We start from the raw sequence: 16,249 nt of genomic DNA on the forward strand, positions 1-16,249 counted from the left end.
CTTAGCTTCTTGATTAATCTTGGGTGATTGACAGTATCAAAGGCAGCACTCAAATCTAGAAGTAAAAGAACAACTTTAGTTTTCTTGTCAATAGTTATCAAGATGTCGTTATGGATTCTGGTTGTTGCAGTTTCACAGCTATGAAACTTCCTATAGCCGGACTGAACTTTAGAAAGCAAGTTGTTATCCTCAAGATAACTGGTGAGCTGTATAGATACACACTTCTCAATGATTTTTGACAAGAATGAGAGATTACTAATAGGCCTATAGTTAGATAGAGATTCACCGTCAAGGCCACGTTTCTTCAAACTTGGACGAATGAGAGCCTCCTTAAGTTTTATAGGAAACTCACCTTTAACTAATGATTCATTGACTATAAATGAGATCAGAGGAAGGAGTTCTGGGAGACACTTGATGAGAATCTTTGTAGGTATGGGGTCAAGATCACAGAATTTGTTAGACATATTCTTTATGATGCTTACTAGTTCTTCATCAGACACATGACGGAATTGTACTATCTCTGGGCTATTAGAAAGAGGAACAAATTCATCTGAGTTAGGAGAATCTTGGGATTGTTGTTCTAAATAAATGTTGTTGTATATGTTGTCGACCTTTGATTTAAAGAACTGTGCAAAGTTGTTAGCACTCTCAAGATTCGAAGAGCAAGAAGGTGTAGTAGTACTAACTTTTTCTTTATTGAGCAACTTATTAACGATGGAATAAGTCTTTTTAGCATCACCTGCACTATCTTGTAACCTTGTTTTGTAGAAGTGATCTCTTGTGGATACAATGACTGAGGATTCTCTCTCTGATGCTTTCCTGTACAGTCGTTTATAATCTGGGCAATCATGATTCTTTTGATACAGTCTCTCAATCTTTCTTCTCATTGCTTTTGCTTGTTGACAGTGTGTAGACCACCATTCAGCGTTATGATCTTTTCTTGGGATGAAAGTTTTTTCTTTAGCATGCTTGTCCAAAATACTGCTCAACTCAGACTCATAGATATCAACTGCACTATCGAGGTCATTGAAGCAATCAGTGTCACATAGTTTTGACTTAAGAATGTCCTCAACAAAAGCATCTAGGTCTATGCAAGCAATGTTTCTGTAAGTAATTGGTTCTAGAGTGCCTATGGGTGCTGGAGATACATTGCAATTGAAAGCAACAAAGTAGTGGTCAGACGATGTGCCAGAATCAGTAATGACAGGATCTAGAACTTCAATGCAATCGTGAGTAAAAGAACCATCCCTGGTAATTACAAGATCTAATATGCCCCCATCTCTGTGTGTTGCAGCTGAAATTTGTTGCACCCACCCACAAGACCTAAGTAGTGAATTAAACCTTTGTGCAACTGAATCATTTTCGTCTTCAATGTGGATATTAAAATCACCCATGATCAAGGGCTTTCCAGGTTTGTCTACTAAATCAACCAAGAGTTGCTCAAAGTCAGTTAGAAATTGGGGGATGTTAGCACTCTGAGATGTGGAGGTGCCAGAACGGTAAATTGAAACAATTCGTAGTATATCTCCAGAAGATGATTTGAAGGTACATTCACAAGACTCAAACGTTTTGAATCGCTTGCACTTCTGAGGAGTCACTTTAAGACTTTTCTTATATAGAACAGCAACACCTCCTCCCCGCCCAGCTCTTGGCTGGCTATGAATGGAATATCCAAGTTCTTTCATCTCAGAAAACTTAGCATTGTCATCTTTTCTCAGCCAAGTTTCTGTAGCACAGCAAATATCAGTATCAAAGTCTTCAAGCAATTGCATGACTCCAGCAGTTTTATTGCAGATGGATCTGCAATTGAACAGGGCAAAGTTCATACTCTGACATTCTGACTTAGAGTTTGTAGCTAGTTTTTTGAAGTAAGGATGTTTTGTTTATACCGATTCAATGCCTGTTGCATGATGGGGCACTGCTCTGAGCTGGAATGGTGAGTGTTACAGTGAGATGAGATTCTTGGATCTTTTGACAGACTGCAATTGCGACATCTATGTCTGCTAGGGTCTTCCTTGTAATGACAGTCTGATGTTCTATGCCTACCGCTGCAATACATACAAACCAGAGTTTCTTTCTCAGGACAATTTTGGGAAATATGGTGGAGCTTCTGACAATTATAGCACTGCTTGATGATGAATCTATCCTTTACAGGACAAGCACTATTCAGAATGAAGATTTTGCCGTCTCCTGTCAATAGGTTCCTAATCTGAGGAGAGACCTTGATCCCAGCAGTAGTGTACCTTAGTCCAACATTTATGTACACAATTTCAAAGAAATGCTCATTATCTAGCAAGTGTTTAAGTCCAGGATTTTTCAAGGGAATAATATCTAGAAGAGCTTTTTTAGTCTGTAACCGGAAATCTTCAGCGGGCAAACCAGAGCGATCAATGGTTTCGAATATCTGACTGGGAATATTAGACACAGTGACCTTAGGGAGAGCTTTCTGTGAGAGAGTGATGTGAAAACCAAGTGATTTAATGACATCAGAGTTTTCAATAAGACTTTTAGCCTTCAGCCTATCAGATGAAGATGGAAAAACTAGCGTTATCTTCTTATGTGAATCTAGTAGGCTAGTTTTCATAGCAATCAATCATGTGTCATAGAGCAACTCAGATAGAACATCTGGAGCAGATGAAATATCAGCAGAAGGAAAGGGACTATCTAGCACCAATATCTCTTTACTTTCCTTGCTAATTTGATTTATGTTAGCAGACACTTTACTTGGCTGAGGAGAACTAGCACCACCTACAAGAGCTTCAGCAAAATTGCTGTAAGAGGACAGTGCACTTGGAGACCGGGATTGCAAGTTTTCTTTGTTAACATTAGAAACTCGCTCTTCCAGCAAATGTTCAGAGGCTGGAGCACATAGAGCAAGCTTGTCGACAATAATGCTATGCATTTCCTCACGAAATGATTCCAGAAGGGCAGAGTTGTTTGCCCTCATCAGATGCTCAACTTTGGAGAGAATATCAGGAGCTTCATCATGACCATTATCATGACTCATCACAGGGTTGGACTTAGGAGCATCTACCACAGATGGTACAGGTGGACCAGGTGGAGAAACGTTTTTGGAAGAACGGGTGTCATCTACCAGTGAAATGCAATCTTCACATACGAATAGAAAATAACCCCAAACGAGCTTGATCTGCAATCATAGGTCTCACCTTAGCACGGAAGGTATTTGTACAAATGGACTCAGGAAATTGAACACCGGTTTTTTTGCGACAAGCGGAGTGAAACATCCCATCACAGACATTACAGATAATCGATTCATTCACAGTGTCATTACTCCCACACTGTTTACACGAGCCGTCTTCAAATACAGGAAGTATAACAGAGTTCTTCTTTGGCTTTAGAGTCTTCTTGAGCTTCTTACTGGCCAGGGCCCCTTTTGGCCCGCCATTGACATTGCTTCCTGAAACTCAAATTATTTGTTATATAGTAGTGTTGAAAGTATTAAATATGTTTCATGGACATTCGACTTTAGAAGGATAAAGCATATGGTAAAACGATAAAAGTTAGTATGGATGACATGAGAACTTCATATCAATCAGGATACATGAAATCAAAGTTAATAATTAAATTACACATCAAATAGTAGAATAGAGACAGAAGAAGTTTTGAAATGCAAAAATTATACTAAGAAACTCCAACGCTATTCTTATGAAAATATGCCGGTGTTCGCATCAGCGCTCGATTTTCATACTACGAATTAGTAAAAATATGCGCGGCGCGTCAATTTGGAAAGAAAAATTTTTTAAGGAAAGAAAAATTTTTATTTACCACAAATAATCAATACATAATGTTATATTCATAAATAAATTCAAATTTCAATTTCAAACACATATACAGTACGCCGCGCACACAGCCACAATTTAAAATTGTTCAGAAATTCGTAGGTCAGCTGTAGGCGCCGCGCACAGGATCTATTTAATTGTTAACTTACAATTACTTGTCACATTTCTTAATTACTAGAGCCAAAATTTCAGAAGCAAAATAATTTAAAAGATATTTCTGTCGTTCACGCAGTACAGGCCGTGAGCACTGCGATCTAATTAATATAATAATGGAGAGATTCCAAAAAACCGCGCGCTCGTTATTTATTGTGATTAAATTGAGTGCGCGCCACTGTGAACAGCAGTACCGCTCAAGCATGAATTAGTACTGAGCAGTACGCAGTTCTGCGTGAGGCGTAGACATTTGTAGCACACGTTTCATTCAACTAATCCATTAATCCATGTGACATGTACAATGTAATTATATTAAAGCAAAAAGAATATTAATTTTAGTAATAATTGACGTAAACATATGTGTTTAAATAACATCTATAATCTAGCGAGTTACTAATACCGTTCGCGTTTGTTTGTATTCTTGATTATATATCTTTACACTAGCCTATATTATGATGGAGATATACATTATATAATTGCTCCAATATTCAACACCGCTAAACAACAAATACCTACTCGCCCATCGATGAAGCAGTCGCCAAAACAAAGCTCAAAGTTAATATATCTTCGTACTTCGTTTTGGAAACTGTAGAATTCCAATAAATAATTAGTGTTTCAATCGTGGAAATAATTAGTGTTTCAATCGTGTATTCGATGGGCAAGCACTCGCCACTTGAGGCCGAGACAAACGGCACCAGCTCCGCTCCGCAACCGTGAAGTAAGGCGGGGCGGTGGTGTGCGCCGTTTATACGGCCCACAGCACGAGACATTTTGAGCTCCAAGACTTAAGACTATAAAAGTCCCGAATTAAACGTAGCGACTTACCATCGTCAGCCGTCAAAAATTTAGAATTTGTATGTTATAAACTCTACACCTGCTATCAGTCTAACATGTAATTTAGTTTGTTATTGGCTAAATTTTCAACTCGATTAAGCGATGCAGACGGATGAACTAGGCTTCTCCTCCGTCAAAAACACAATGAGAGGGGATTGTGGAAGGACACGAACACTATTCGTTAACTCGTACCCCGGGTACCCCCTAGAACTGTGTCCCATCAGAGAGAGCCCATCACCCGTCAGATCGAAAACAGTGTTTTAGTTTTGATATATGCTGTACCAATTACAATAAATGGTAAGTCAAGGCTGACGTTGGTAGCAAAGTATAAAGTGACACGTCACAACAAAATAACCACTACACACTACACACACTATACGCTATAACTATTGTACACAGTACACAGTATAACTAAAATATAAAATATAAACAAGTTACAAGAGACAAAAGAGTTTACAGAAGAGTTTTACATCGGCTCAGCACCGCCAGGACATTGGCTATACACGTGGGTCAATTAGTTTGATTTGGTATGGCTCGACCGGGAAAGTGGTCGAAATTAGTGCTCTTAATGAGTCATCACTGTCGTCTGAATATTAGAGCGGGAACTTCCCAAGTTTCGGCCGACAACGCGCACAGCATGGGCGCGCAATGCTATGCGCGGTCTCATATTACTGTGTCATTCGGCGGTTGCGCTCAGCGTTACTGGGAATGAGTTGTATGTTGTTTACCTAAATTCAAGCATGGTATTCATAGATAAGCTTGTCAGTCAGTAAGTGCTTAAGTGGGAATAACAGGCAAATGAATATCACTTCATAATCAGAATTCAGTGAAATTTCTGTCACACCACTCAGTTCCATACCGGTTTTGAGCTCTTAGAAGTGACTGTTTAAGTAAATTCTTGACAGATCCGCATGTGGAGGTGAAAGTTAACGGGCCAACTTTACGGAATTCGTTCCACAGCCATGCAGATTTATAAATAAATTGATTAGTTGGAGAGGGTGTAATGAACAGATTATCTTTCCTATTTGATATGTTGAATAAGTAGTATAACGAAATTGGTACTCGTGACTTAATGATCTTAAAAAGTTCCATTAAACAACGGTATCGGTACAGGTTCTCTGTAACAAGTAATTCATGTTTTGTGAATAGAGGCTTAGTGGACTCTTTAACATAGAATTCAGATCCTAGACGCTGAGAATTAATTGGTCTTGCTCTAGCACATGTCTTGAATTTGTCTACATAAGCTTCATAGTCTCCAAATAGAATCCTGATACACTTCTTTTGAGTAATAAATAGTGGTTTTAACTGATTATTGGGAATACCTCCCCAGACAGAAATAGCATAACCTAGGTGTGATTCAAAGAGAGAATGATATATTTGTTTATATAGTGATTCTGGTAAGCATTTCTTAATACGGTAGATACGTCCACAAGCACTTCTTAGTTTCTTGTTGAGGGATGATATATGTGGTTTCCAGCTCAATTTATCATCCATGATTACTCCGAGAAACTTTGTCCATGATTACTCCGAGAAACTTTGTCTGACTTACACGTTTAATTATTTTGTTATTAATGGACAAGTTTTGGCTATCTATATCGGCATCTAATTCGTTATTATTACGTTTAGAGGGAGAAAAATACATGTAACAACACTTCTTTACATTAATGTGCAGTAGGTTAACTCCCATATACTTGTTTACGGCCTGTAGTACTTCATTAGCCAATTCATATGCTTTATTTCTCGAATCGGCAGCGACAAATATATTAGTATCGTCTGCAAATAAGACAAATTTACCCTTTTTAGTTATATTGCATATGTCATTGATGTACAGTAGGAAAAGTAGAGGTCCTAATACACTACCCTGAGGGACCCCGAATTCAACCGGTAATTCATCAGATTTGGTATCCAAAACGTTTACAAATTGTTTCCTATTAGACAAATAACTAGAGATAAGATTCAGAGCATTTCCTCTTATGCCATAGTTGTTTAATTTTGTAGTTAGTTTACAGTGGTCTAGAGTGTCAAAGGCTTTTGAGAGATCGATAAAGACCCCTAGGACATGTTGCTTTTTACTAATTAACGATTCTATATGTTCTACAGAGTAGTTCAGTGCATGGCTGGTGGAGTGTCCTTTTCTAAAGCCGAACTGGTTTTCATGTATTATACCCTTGGAAGTAAGGAAACTATAGAGCCGCTTATATATTAACTTTTCTAGAATTTTCCCGAATACAGGTAGAGTTGATACTGGTCTATAGTTTTCTAAAAGCTGTTCATCTTCTTTTTTGTAAATGGGGCTGATTCTCCCAGTTTTTAATTCATCGGGAAAGTGGCCTTCTTGCATGCATTTATTAAAGTATCTAGCTAAGTACGGTGCAGTAATTTGCCATATTTTTAATTAGTGTTTATGAACAAAAAACACAATACAATGTACAAATGCCTTTGAACTCCCCAGGTAATTAAAAATTGAATTTATATATTAATTGTGCAATTAATATGCAATATAAAATTGCTGGACCTCGCCGCGCATAAAATAATGCGTTTCACTATTAGCAATTAAATTTTAAATAAATGATGAAGCTACGAACTAGAACCAATTGTTGTTTAAAAACACAAGTTAAGGTGCTGCTATTAATTAGTAACAGTATAAAATTGTTCTTAATTGTCTAGTGTAGATTTCGAATTAGTTAAATGTTACATTAAGCATCATTTTGTTGCCATGCACGATTTTGAGTATCTTCGATAAAATCTATAATAAAATCGAGCGCTATTATGTAATTTTCTGTAACTTTATACTCTGCGTCTAGTCTGTCCGGTTCATTTTATTAGCAGCAAATCAAATAACCATTTCACTTTTGTACATTAAATAACGAAACAAAATGATTCCAATAATAGTGCTTAGTTGTTAGTATCATTTGTATTTTAAAGAAGAAAAACAGATATAGCTAGCTCATTTATTGGATAAATTGATTGCACTACAAAGCAATTGATACCCGATTGGAGCCAATTACAAGTCTTCTGATTAACGTATACAACTTTCTCAAGACGTTGTATCTTCGAAAAGTTGTGAACACTGAATGCTGATAATAAGAAACCTTTGTTTATTATAATACATGATGCCTTGACTTATTAATTTCGTGCGGCATGCTAGCCCACAATTATATTTGGGCATTATCACACCAGTGGCATAACGTTGCATATTGGTGCCCCCCTCCCCCGGCAGAAAAAGCACCCGCTATCGGTACCTCTTCCCCTTTTAGGGCCCCCAAGATGGCGCAAACCTTTGTTTAATATAATACATGATGCCTTGACTTAATTTCGTGCGGCATGCTAGCCCACAATTACATTTGGGCATTATCACACCAGTGGCGTAACATTGCATGTTTGCGCCACCCCGGTAGAAACAGGCCCCCCTATCGGTGCCTCCTCTCCTTTTAGGGCCCCCAAGATGGCACCCCCTGCACAGCGGGGTCAGCGGGGCCCTTCGTTACACCACTGTATCACACGCAGCACTCAATAGCCAAGGTGTTATGGTATTATGACAGCATTGTACAGTTCATTGGTTCATCCTTTTCTATATTGGTTGTTTTATTTTAGCTTATGCCTGGATAAGTCTGAGATCGATTTGAGTTGAACATCCAGTTGGACCCAATTAGATGGCAGCATAGATTATGAAATATGATAAAAGGCAGGAATGCTTACCAGACATGATGCACAACTTATAAGTTGCTTCACTGACCTACTTTAATAGAAGACCAATAAATCTGATGATGATGCCAATGCGAAGTTGAGGATTTGTCTTCGGTATAAAACAACTTTGTAATAGAATTGATTATTGCAATAGCGTATATTTTGGACTGAGCTCTTATGATTTAAGTCGTTTACAGAAGGTGCAAAATTCTGCTGTAAGATTTATTTTCGGGAGAGGAAGAAAGGCACACACTACTCCACTTCTTAAGAAAGTTCATTTTCTACCAGTTAGATTTAGAATAGATTTTAAGATTGCCCTACTTGCCTACAAGTGTTTAAATAATATAGCTCCTCCTTACTTAAAAGAGTTGATATCTCCTAGGCAGCAAAGTTTTAAAAATGTACGTCTTGATAATGATTATTTTTACCTTAGTTTTCCGCCCTCTCCTAACTATGTAAACAAAGAGAAAGCTTTTAGTCACTGTGCAGTTAAAGTATTTAATTCCTTGCCATACGACATAAGATCAGCTGAGTCAGTTACATCTTTCAAGACCAAACTTAAAACATACTTCTTTTCTCTAGCATTTGATTGATTTTGCATTTACATAGGTAAAATGAACTTGTCATGTCTAATTTTCAATTAAACTAAGCTCAGTTAATGTAAGAGCCGCTTTAGAAAGCACTGGAGTTTATCTCCAGGATTAAATTATATCGAGTTATATGATTTAGCTATAAGGCGGTTTATAAATGTTGTATTTATTTATTATTATTATTATCCCATAATGATGAGACTGTATTATTTTACTTAAAATTGTATTTTACTTACTTTGTAACTGTTTGGTTTTTTTTCTTTTCTTTCTTTTAGGATGTTTTAAATTACAGAATTACTCAAAGTTGTTGATTCCTATAGCTATGCGGAGATACATTGACATTGGAGCCAATCTGACCGATGCTGTTTTCAAAGGTGTTTACAGAGGAAAAAAAGTCCATGATGACGACTTTCACCAAGTTCTTAAACGAGCTTTTGAAATCGGCATGGATAAAATAATAGTTACAGCTGGATGCCAAGAAGATATAACTGATGCCTTAAACCTTGTAAAAGACAATGAGAGATTATACTGCACAGTGGGTGTGCACCCAACTAGATGCAACGAGTTTGAAACTAATGGTGATCCTGAAAATCATTTAAATGTCCTGAAGCATTTTATTAATGAAAACAAAGAAAAAGTTGTTGCTGTTGGCGAATTAGGTCTCGACTATGACAGAACACAATTTTGTTCAATTGAAACCCAAAAGAAGTATTTTCAAATGCAACTGGAGCTCGCTGCTGAAGCTAAACTACCCCTTTTTTTGCATTCTAGAAATTGTGCTGACGACTTTATTGATATCATCAGCAAAAAGCGAGATCTTCTAAAAGGTGGGGTTGTGCACTCTTTTACTGGTACGATTGAGGAAGCAGAAAAATATATTGAGCTGGGTTTCTATATTGGGATAAATGGTTGTTCTCTTAAAACTGAAGAGAATCTTAAGGCAATGGCTTCAATTCCAACCGAAAGACTTATGATTGAAACAGATGCACCATGGTGTGGAATTAAGAACACTCATGCTGGCTCAAAATTTGTGAAGTCAAAATGGGACATAAAAAAGAAAGAAAGATGGATTGAAGGTTCAACTGTCAAAGATAGGTGTGAACCATGTCATATTGTTCAGGTGTTGGAAGTCATGGCAGAATATCGCAAAGAAGATCCAGATGTACTTTGCCAAAAAATCTTTGAAAACACAAATAGACTGTTTTTCCCTGATCAATAAGATAGGCACATGATTTATAGTTGTGTTTTTAAGTTGAATCTTTGGCTGAAATCATACAAAACTTTGCAGTTTACCCTTTTCTTCTAAATCCATAGCTTTTAGAATTTGCTGTTTTTCTGATTTACTAATACTATTAATAAAACAAAAGTTAATAAAACAAAAGTTAAATTTATTACCAATTATTCAATCAATACATATCATAAATTCTAATATTGGAAACACAATGCAAAATGGATGTCTTAAACTATAATTTCATTGTGACTAATAATCTATTGACTTTCAAAGTTGAATTTTAGTTAAGTATGAAATGCCACCACATCATAGTTAGGGTAAAATGTTATTTTTAAATTTTAAAATTGAGAAGATTGCTCTATGGCTTAAAATGTAAAATTCTAGCAAAAGATATCTTATTTTTAAATAGTTGGTTACAGTTTATGACAGTACTGGCATGACTAGTTTTATTGTGGCTGGTAAAAGGACCCAGTTGCCTGTAAGGGCTTTACCGAACCCCAGGGGACCACAATGTGATAAGATCAGGCCAGATGTTTCTATGTAGAGCAATTTATTTATTTTGGAGCTATGATTACGTGGTATAGCTGGTGGTCATGTTTAAAGGTCAGTTTATCCTTGTGTGCTAATTATCCATCCAGATGCTTAGTGATGTGGGTAAATCATGCCCTTCTACGATATATAATGTTTGACCATAAATTTGTTTTTACCACATAAACTGTGGCACTAATGTCAATTAACAATATTTACATTCATTGATATTTAAAGCGTGTTTTTTCCCCAGCACTACTACACAACAAAAACCTGTCGGCCCACCGAGGAAACACGGTCGCAGAACAAAGAGCCCAATTGTGCTCTTCTATTCTGTGATCGTGTGTATCTACTATAAACTAGCTAAATATACTAAGAAAATTTAATGGAATCATTACAGTCGTTTGATAAGTTCACGTGTCAAAGTAATGTTCATGGTGATCATATTTTTTGATCCCCGGTGGGCAAACACTCGTCCGAAAGGTCAAGGCAAACCTGTCGATGTTTCACCATACGAAGTAAGGCGATTTGAACATATACTCAGCTTACAACTCAACCCATGGGACGAGACGTCGTGAGCCTCAAAATTCTTCAAAATATACAGCACATACCTAGTTAGCAAACACTAAACACAACATACATACGATACCAAATAATGTATAATGCCATTACTAATTCGAAAGAAAATATATCTGCTATCTAATTTAAAAAATTGAAGAATAAACCTGAAGAAAGGGGAAGGAGAGGGGTTTGGGAGAGGCAGAGTAGGAAAACAACAGGATCCTGTGCCGCAGGATTTTAAAATTTGTTGTTTGATGATTCGTTTTGTTTCGTCTCTTAGATTAATATATAGGTCTGATACCCTTGTCATGGTTCTTTGCAATAACACCGTGGTTTACTCATATGATTAAGTTTAGTTAATTAACCTATTTCAATGATAATTCATTTGCATCAAAGTTGTAACTGCACCATAGTTGTCTGTCATATTTAGATTGTAGTTCTAACAAAGCTTTCTTATTAATTCAATTATTTTGTAGACTTGACACGGAAACACTCACAATGATCATGACATTACTTACGATGTTTTATTTATTTTTAAGTGATCTGATACAAATTCAATGTTTCTTGAAACGTAGATAAAACATATAATAATCTAGGCTATGAGATTGACAAGAGTACTGTTAAAAAAGAAGCACAAAGGAGCCGGTACAGGACAGCTGAGGACCCCTAAAAATTATCAGAATCCCGAAAAAATTCAAGGAGTCCTCACTCACACTAAGGGAGTGGAGTTGATTCCTAAAGTCCCAAAAGTTACATTTGGAGGAGGTCTAGAGAGCATCCATCAAGGGTTTTTACTTTTTAAAAGTTAATTTTTATCAGTATTTAAACTTTCAGTTTAACCACCAAGAGTCAAAAATATTTATTTATTTCACAATTTTGCCACCTCTTGATCTTGGGGGGAAAATGACAACAGCTGATATTTTTTATTTGAAAATTCAATTAATTATAATATAATATAAATCAAGCGTTACATTTCAGCCATGCAAAATTACAATGACATATTTTGATAAACTAATTGATAAATGGTACTGCAATATAAGTTGCTTAATGTTTAGCCGGATGACAACTAACTGAAAGAGAAAAATAAACTTGATTACATAATAATTAATTCGGCTGAACCAACACATAGCAAGAGCCACATTAACGTTGGGGCCGTCTACCAAATTTGAATGACATACAATAACAAGAAATCAAACATATCATAAATAATTATATATGGATTTTGTTCATTACAATTCCGTCACAACTGCTGATAAAAGAAAAAGAAGGACAAGCAATTGGACGGACAGAATTGTAACCAACAAAAACACATTTCTGAGACTCATAAGACTGATGAGCTAGTCTGGCCAGACTGTATCGGCAGCCCAGAGGTACTTGATCAGATTGGCCTTAAAAGTAGAAATCTGCTCTGACTGCCGGATACATACTGGTAGACTATTCCATTTCAGCATAGATCTATGAAAGAAGCTATTTCGGAAGGCATCCGAGCAGGGCACAGTGGTACTCATGTAAGTTGTAGTATCCGACCTATCAATTATTTGAGCATTGTGCCTAGTGTATCGGGTGCCCTCTGGACGGCATAGGACTATATAAGTAGGAAGCGAAACTGGGATTATGCTATTCACTATTTTATAGAAGATCATAAGATCGTTATAAATAAACTATTATATAATATCGTATATATTGTCTACCTTTACATATCAAGATATTTATTTTGAAAATTTCCCTTACACACTTTCATTTCTTCATAAAGTTACCCACACCATTGAGCGCAGAATAGCTAAGAAGGGATATGTCCTAGGAGTTTTTCTTGACATAGAGGGCGCCTTCGACAACGTCTCGTTCAAAGCTATTTCTGATGCAGTCAGGGCCACGAAAGTGGACCTAGCTACAGCGCAATGGATCATCAACATGGTCACTAATCGCTTTATCAATCTAAGTCATAAGGATAAGTCGAGAAGGGTACAGATCAGGAGAGGCTGCCCACAGGGAGGCATCCTTTCTCCTTTTCTATGGAACCTGGTAGTCGACGATCTCCTCTCCTTTACTGCGAAGGACATACCGGGTTACCTGCAAGCCTTCGCAGATGACCTGGCTTAACTAGCAGAAGGAAATGACCTGGACATCATCTGGAACCGCACATGCAAAACCATCAATACGATAGAAAAATGGTGCCAAACCAAGGATCTATCTATCAGCGCACTCAAGACTCAGATAGTCATGTTTACCTGGAATACTAAGTGGACTTTGAGACCAATAAAAGTTGGCAACAACATTATAGGTCTCTCGAAGTCGGCTAAATTCCTAGGTGTGACATTATAATTAGACAGCAAACTCAATTACAACGAACATATCATCAACATCACCAAAAAAGCCACGGCATCCCTCATGCAATGTCGAAGAGCTGTCGGCCCCACATGGGGTATGAGCCCTAAAACTTGTAAATGGATGTTCACAGCGGTCATTCGACCCATTCTGTCCTACTGCTGTAGTATATGGATCAGGGCAATTGACACGGACTACAATGCGAGGAAGCTCAAACGTGTGCAGGCATTGGCACTGAGAATGATGTCTGGTGCCATGCCAAGTACACCCTTCCTCGCATTGAATCACCTTACTGACACCCCAGACACCATACTATTCCTGAGGGGCGAAGCAGCGAAGGGGGCAGCAAGGCTTCAAGCCTACGGCAGCCTCACTCTTGAAACTATCGCCCACAGGAAGGGAACTATCAAAAACCACACCACAATCAACAAACAATTCATGGAGGATCTCAACATACCACCTAGAGCCACAAGAGACCTCACAGCACCAACCATGATGCTGGGACGGCACTTCACCGTCACCACTCCTGGAACTAACAACACTGAATACAGAACCGCACTCCAACACACCATCGACAACATTACCAGTGAAACGATCACCTGCTACACAGACGGGTCTCTATCAGACTCCGGAAGTGGGGCTGGGTACATCATCACGACTGACAACAACAACACCACCCTGGAAGAGAGATCATTCAAGCTCCCTGATTATTGCACTGTCTACCAGACAGAGCTCACTGCAATCATTGAAGCCTGCAAGTATCTCTCATCCTACACCAATTCACACATCATTATATGGTCTGATAGTCTCTCCTCCATACAAGCTATTTCCTCGCTTTCAACGAGGAGCAGAACTACTAGAGACTGTTATGACACCCTTAACGCACTCGGATCAAACAACACTCTAGAGATCCGATGGATCGCAGCCCATATTGGGTTGTGGGGAAATGAAAAAGCGGATGAGCTGGCCAAGCTTGGCACGACCAGCGAACACGTTTTGAAATGCCCAATCCCTCAATCTTACATCAAACGACAAATCGACAACAAAGTCCACAGACTGAATCAGGATATCTGGTTAACGGATGGTCCTAGACACACCAAACTAACACTTGGCCAAAAGCACACCAAAATAATCAATAATATAAACACGTCACTCATCAACAATAGACAAGACTATAGAACCGCAGTCCACCTAATCACGGGCCACTGTGGCTTAAACAAACACCTCCACACCATCCGCAAATCAAGCACCAGTGCTTGTCCTATGTGCGGTGACGGAGAGGAAACTGTCTCACACTTTCTTGGACAGTGCCCAGCTATTGCCCAACTAAGAGGTCAATACTTTCGGGACTACTACCTCTCGGTCAACGACATATTCGACAACCACCACATTACCACAATCGTCAACTTCACAAACCGCACCAAACGCTTAATAGTACCAGAAGAACTGGATCAGACTGGCGTAACTTAGCGCATTAACACATTACATATGCAGCCTTGCCTAACTGATCTATAAACTCATCTGGTACCAAAGCGCGGTATTCCCATTCAGATCATTACCACCACCGTCCTCCACAATTCACACTGTTGTCTCCAATAAACCCCCCCTCATCCCAGAGGTAGGCAAAGCATCTTAATGCTATCCTCTAGTGGGCTTTCTATGCCCAGCCTCTCTTAAAAAAAAAAAAAAAAAAAAACTTTCATTTCAGGACAGTGAGGCGTGTGATACAATTAAAAACGCCATGGGATGTTAAGAGAGACCTTCAGTTGGAGCAGATAAAACGGGTTAATGCGCACACACTTAATAGTACACCTTCTTATCTAAATGAGGTAGATTTAATTTTACTTTCATAATTTTATATTTTGAGTGTCAATCATAGAATTTTCTGTTTTTTCAAGCCTAATATTTGTCAGAATTACTGCTGATTGGTTTAATGTTTATTGCTACAATTTCAGGAAGAGGAGAGAATATTTATGTCATTACTGGAATCTAAATCTATGGCCAAAAAGGCAGCTGAAAAAGAGGACTCTCCAATACTGGACATGCTCAATGAGATGGAGGGTAGGAAAATTGAAGATATAGTTTGGAAAATGAGACGAAAGAGTACCCCTCGTGAAAGTGATTTGAAACGCAAGTACCAGCCTCGAGAGATCAGAGCAGATCTGTATAATATTAATGAAGGTCTTCAAGATAACAGAGGACAACATCGACCTGGAGATCCCCAGTTACCGCTACTGTGATATTATGTACATTGTTAATGTTAAATCAGGATTTGCTTCTAAATTAACTGATAATGTAATGATAATTTATTTAAACATAGTTGAATAAGGTTTAAAGTTTATACTGATTTTTATATATCAACCAAATTCATTGGCTTTTCTAACTGAGCGAGCATTTCCTTAATGATTTAAAGAAACATTCGATGAGGTTGATGCTGCCATGAACTGATATGAAGTTTCAGAATTAATTTATTAACTTATTAAGTGACCATTTTTATTTTGATAAAGAAATAAGCACTGAAGATTTATTTTGTCCTTGTT

General features: G+C 37.8%; 3 protein-coding genes and 1 long non-coding RNA gene across 4 annotated transcripts in view; 2 read left to right on the forward strand and 2 right to left on the reverse strand.

Moving 5' to 3' along the window:
- Positions 1 to 3,444, reverse strand: part of LOC134813588 (complement component 1 Q subcomponent-binding protein, mitochondrial-like) — a 20,879-nt gene extending 17,435 nt beyond the window's left edge. The window contains exon 1 of the mRNA XM_063821432.1: positions 3,424 to 3,444. The gene's annotated coding sequence lies outside the window, so the exon portion shown is untranslated. The remainder of the gene's footprint in view (positions 1 to 3,423) is intronic.
- Positions 1 to 3,450, reverse strand: part of LOC134813587 (calcium-transporting ATPase sarcoplasmic/endoplasmic reticulum type-like) — a 77,017-nt gene extending 73,567 nt beyond the window's left edge. Inside the window, exon 1 of the mRNA XM_063821431.1 lies at positions 3,425 to 3,450. The gene's annotated coding sequence lies outside the window, so the exon portion shown is untranslated. The remainder of the gene's footprint in view (positions 1 to 3,424) is intronic.
- LOC134813204 (deoxyribonuclease TATDN1-like) lies at positions 111 to 11,529 on the forward strand. The gene is made up of 2 exons (XM_063820891.1): positions 111 to 201; positions 9,385 to 11,529. Exons 1-2 carry the CDS (start codon positions 111 to 113, stop codon positions 10,281 to 10,283), a joined length of 990 nt encoding a protein of 329 aa, XP_063676961.1. The 3' UTR covers positions 10,284 to 11,529.
- Positions 11,530 to 11,970: 441 nt separating this feature from the next.
- Positions 11,971 to 16,212, forward strand: LOC134813035 (uncharacterized). The gene is made up of 3 exons (XR_010159990.1): positions 11,971 to 12,171; positions 15,418 to 15,538; positions 15,665 to 16,212. It is a non-coding gene; the product is annotated as an uncharacterized LOC134813035 (long non-coding RNA).
- Positions 16,213 to 16,249: the final 37 nt, after the last annotated feature.

Source organism: Bolinopsis microptera, chromosome 3 (assembly GCF_026151205.1).
Source record: "Bolinopsis microptera isolate Bmic1 chromosome 3, MBARI_Bmic_1.0, whole genome shotgun sequence".
In the NCBI taxonomy this organism is placed as follows: Eukaryota; Metazoa; Ctenophora; class Tentaculata; order Lobata; family Bolinopsidae; genus Bolinopsis; species Bolinopsis microptera.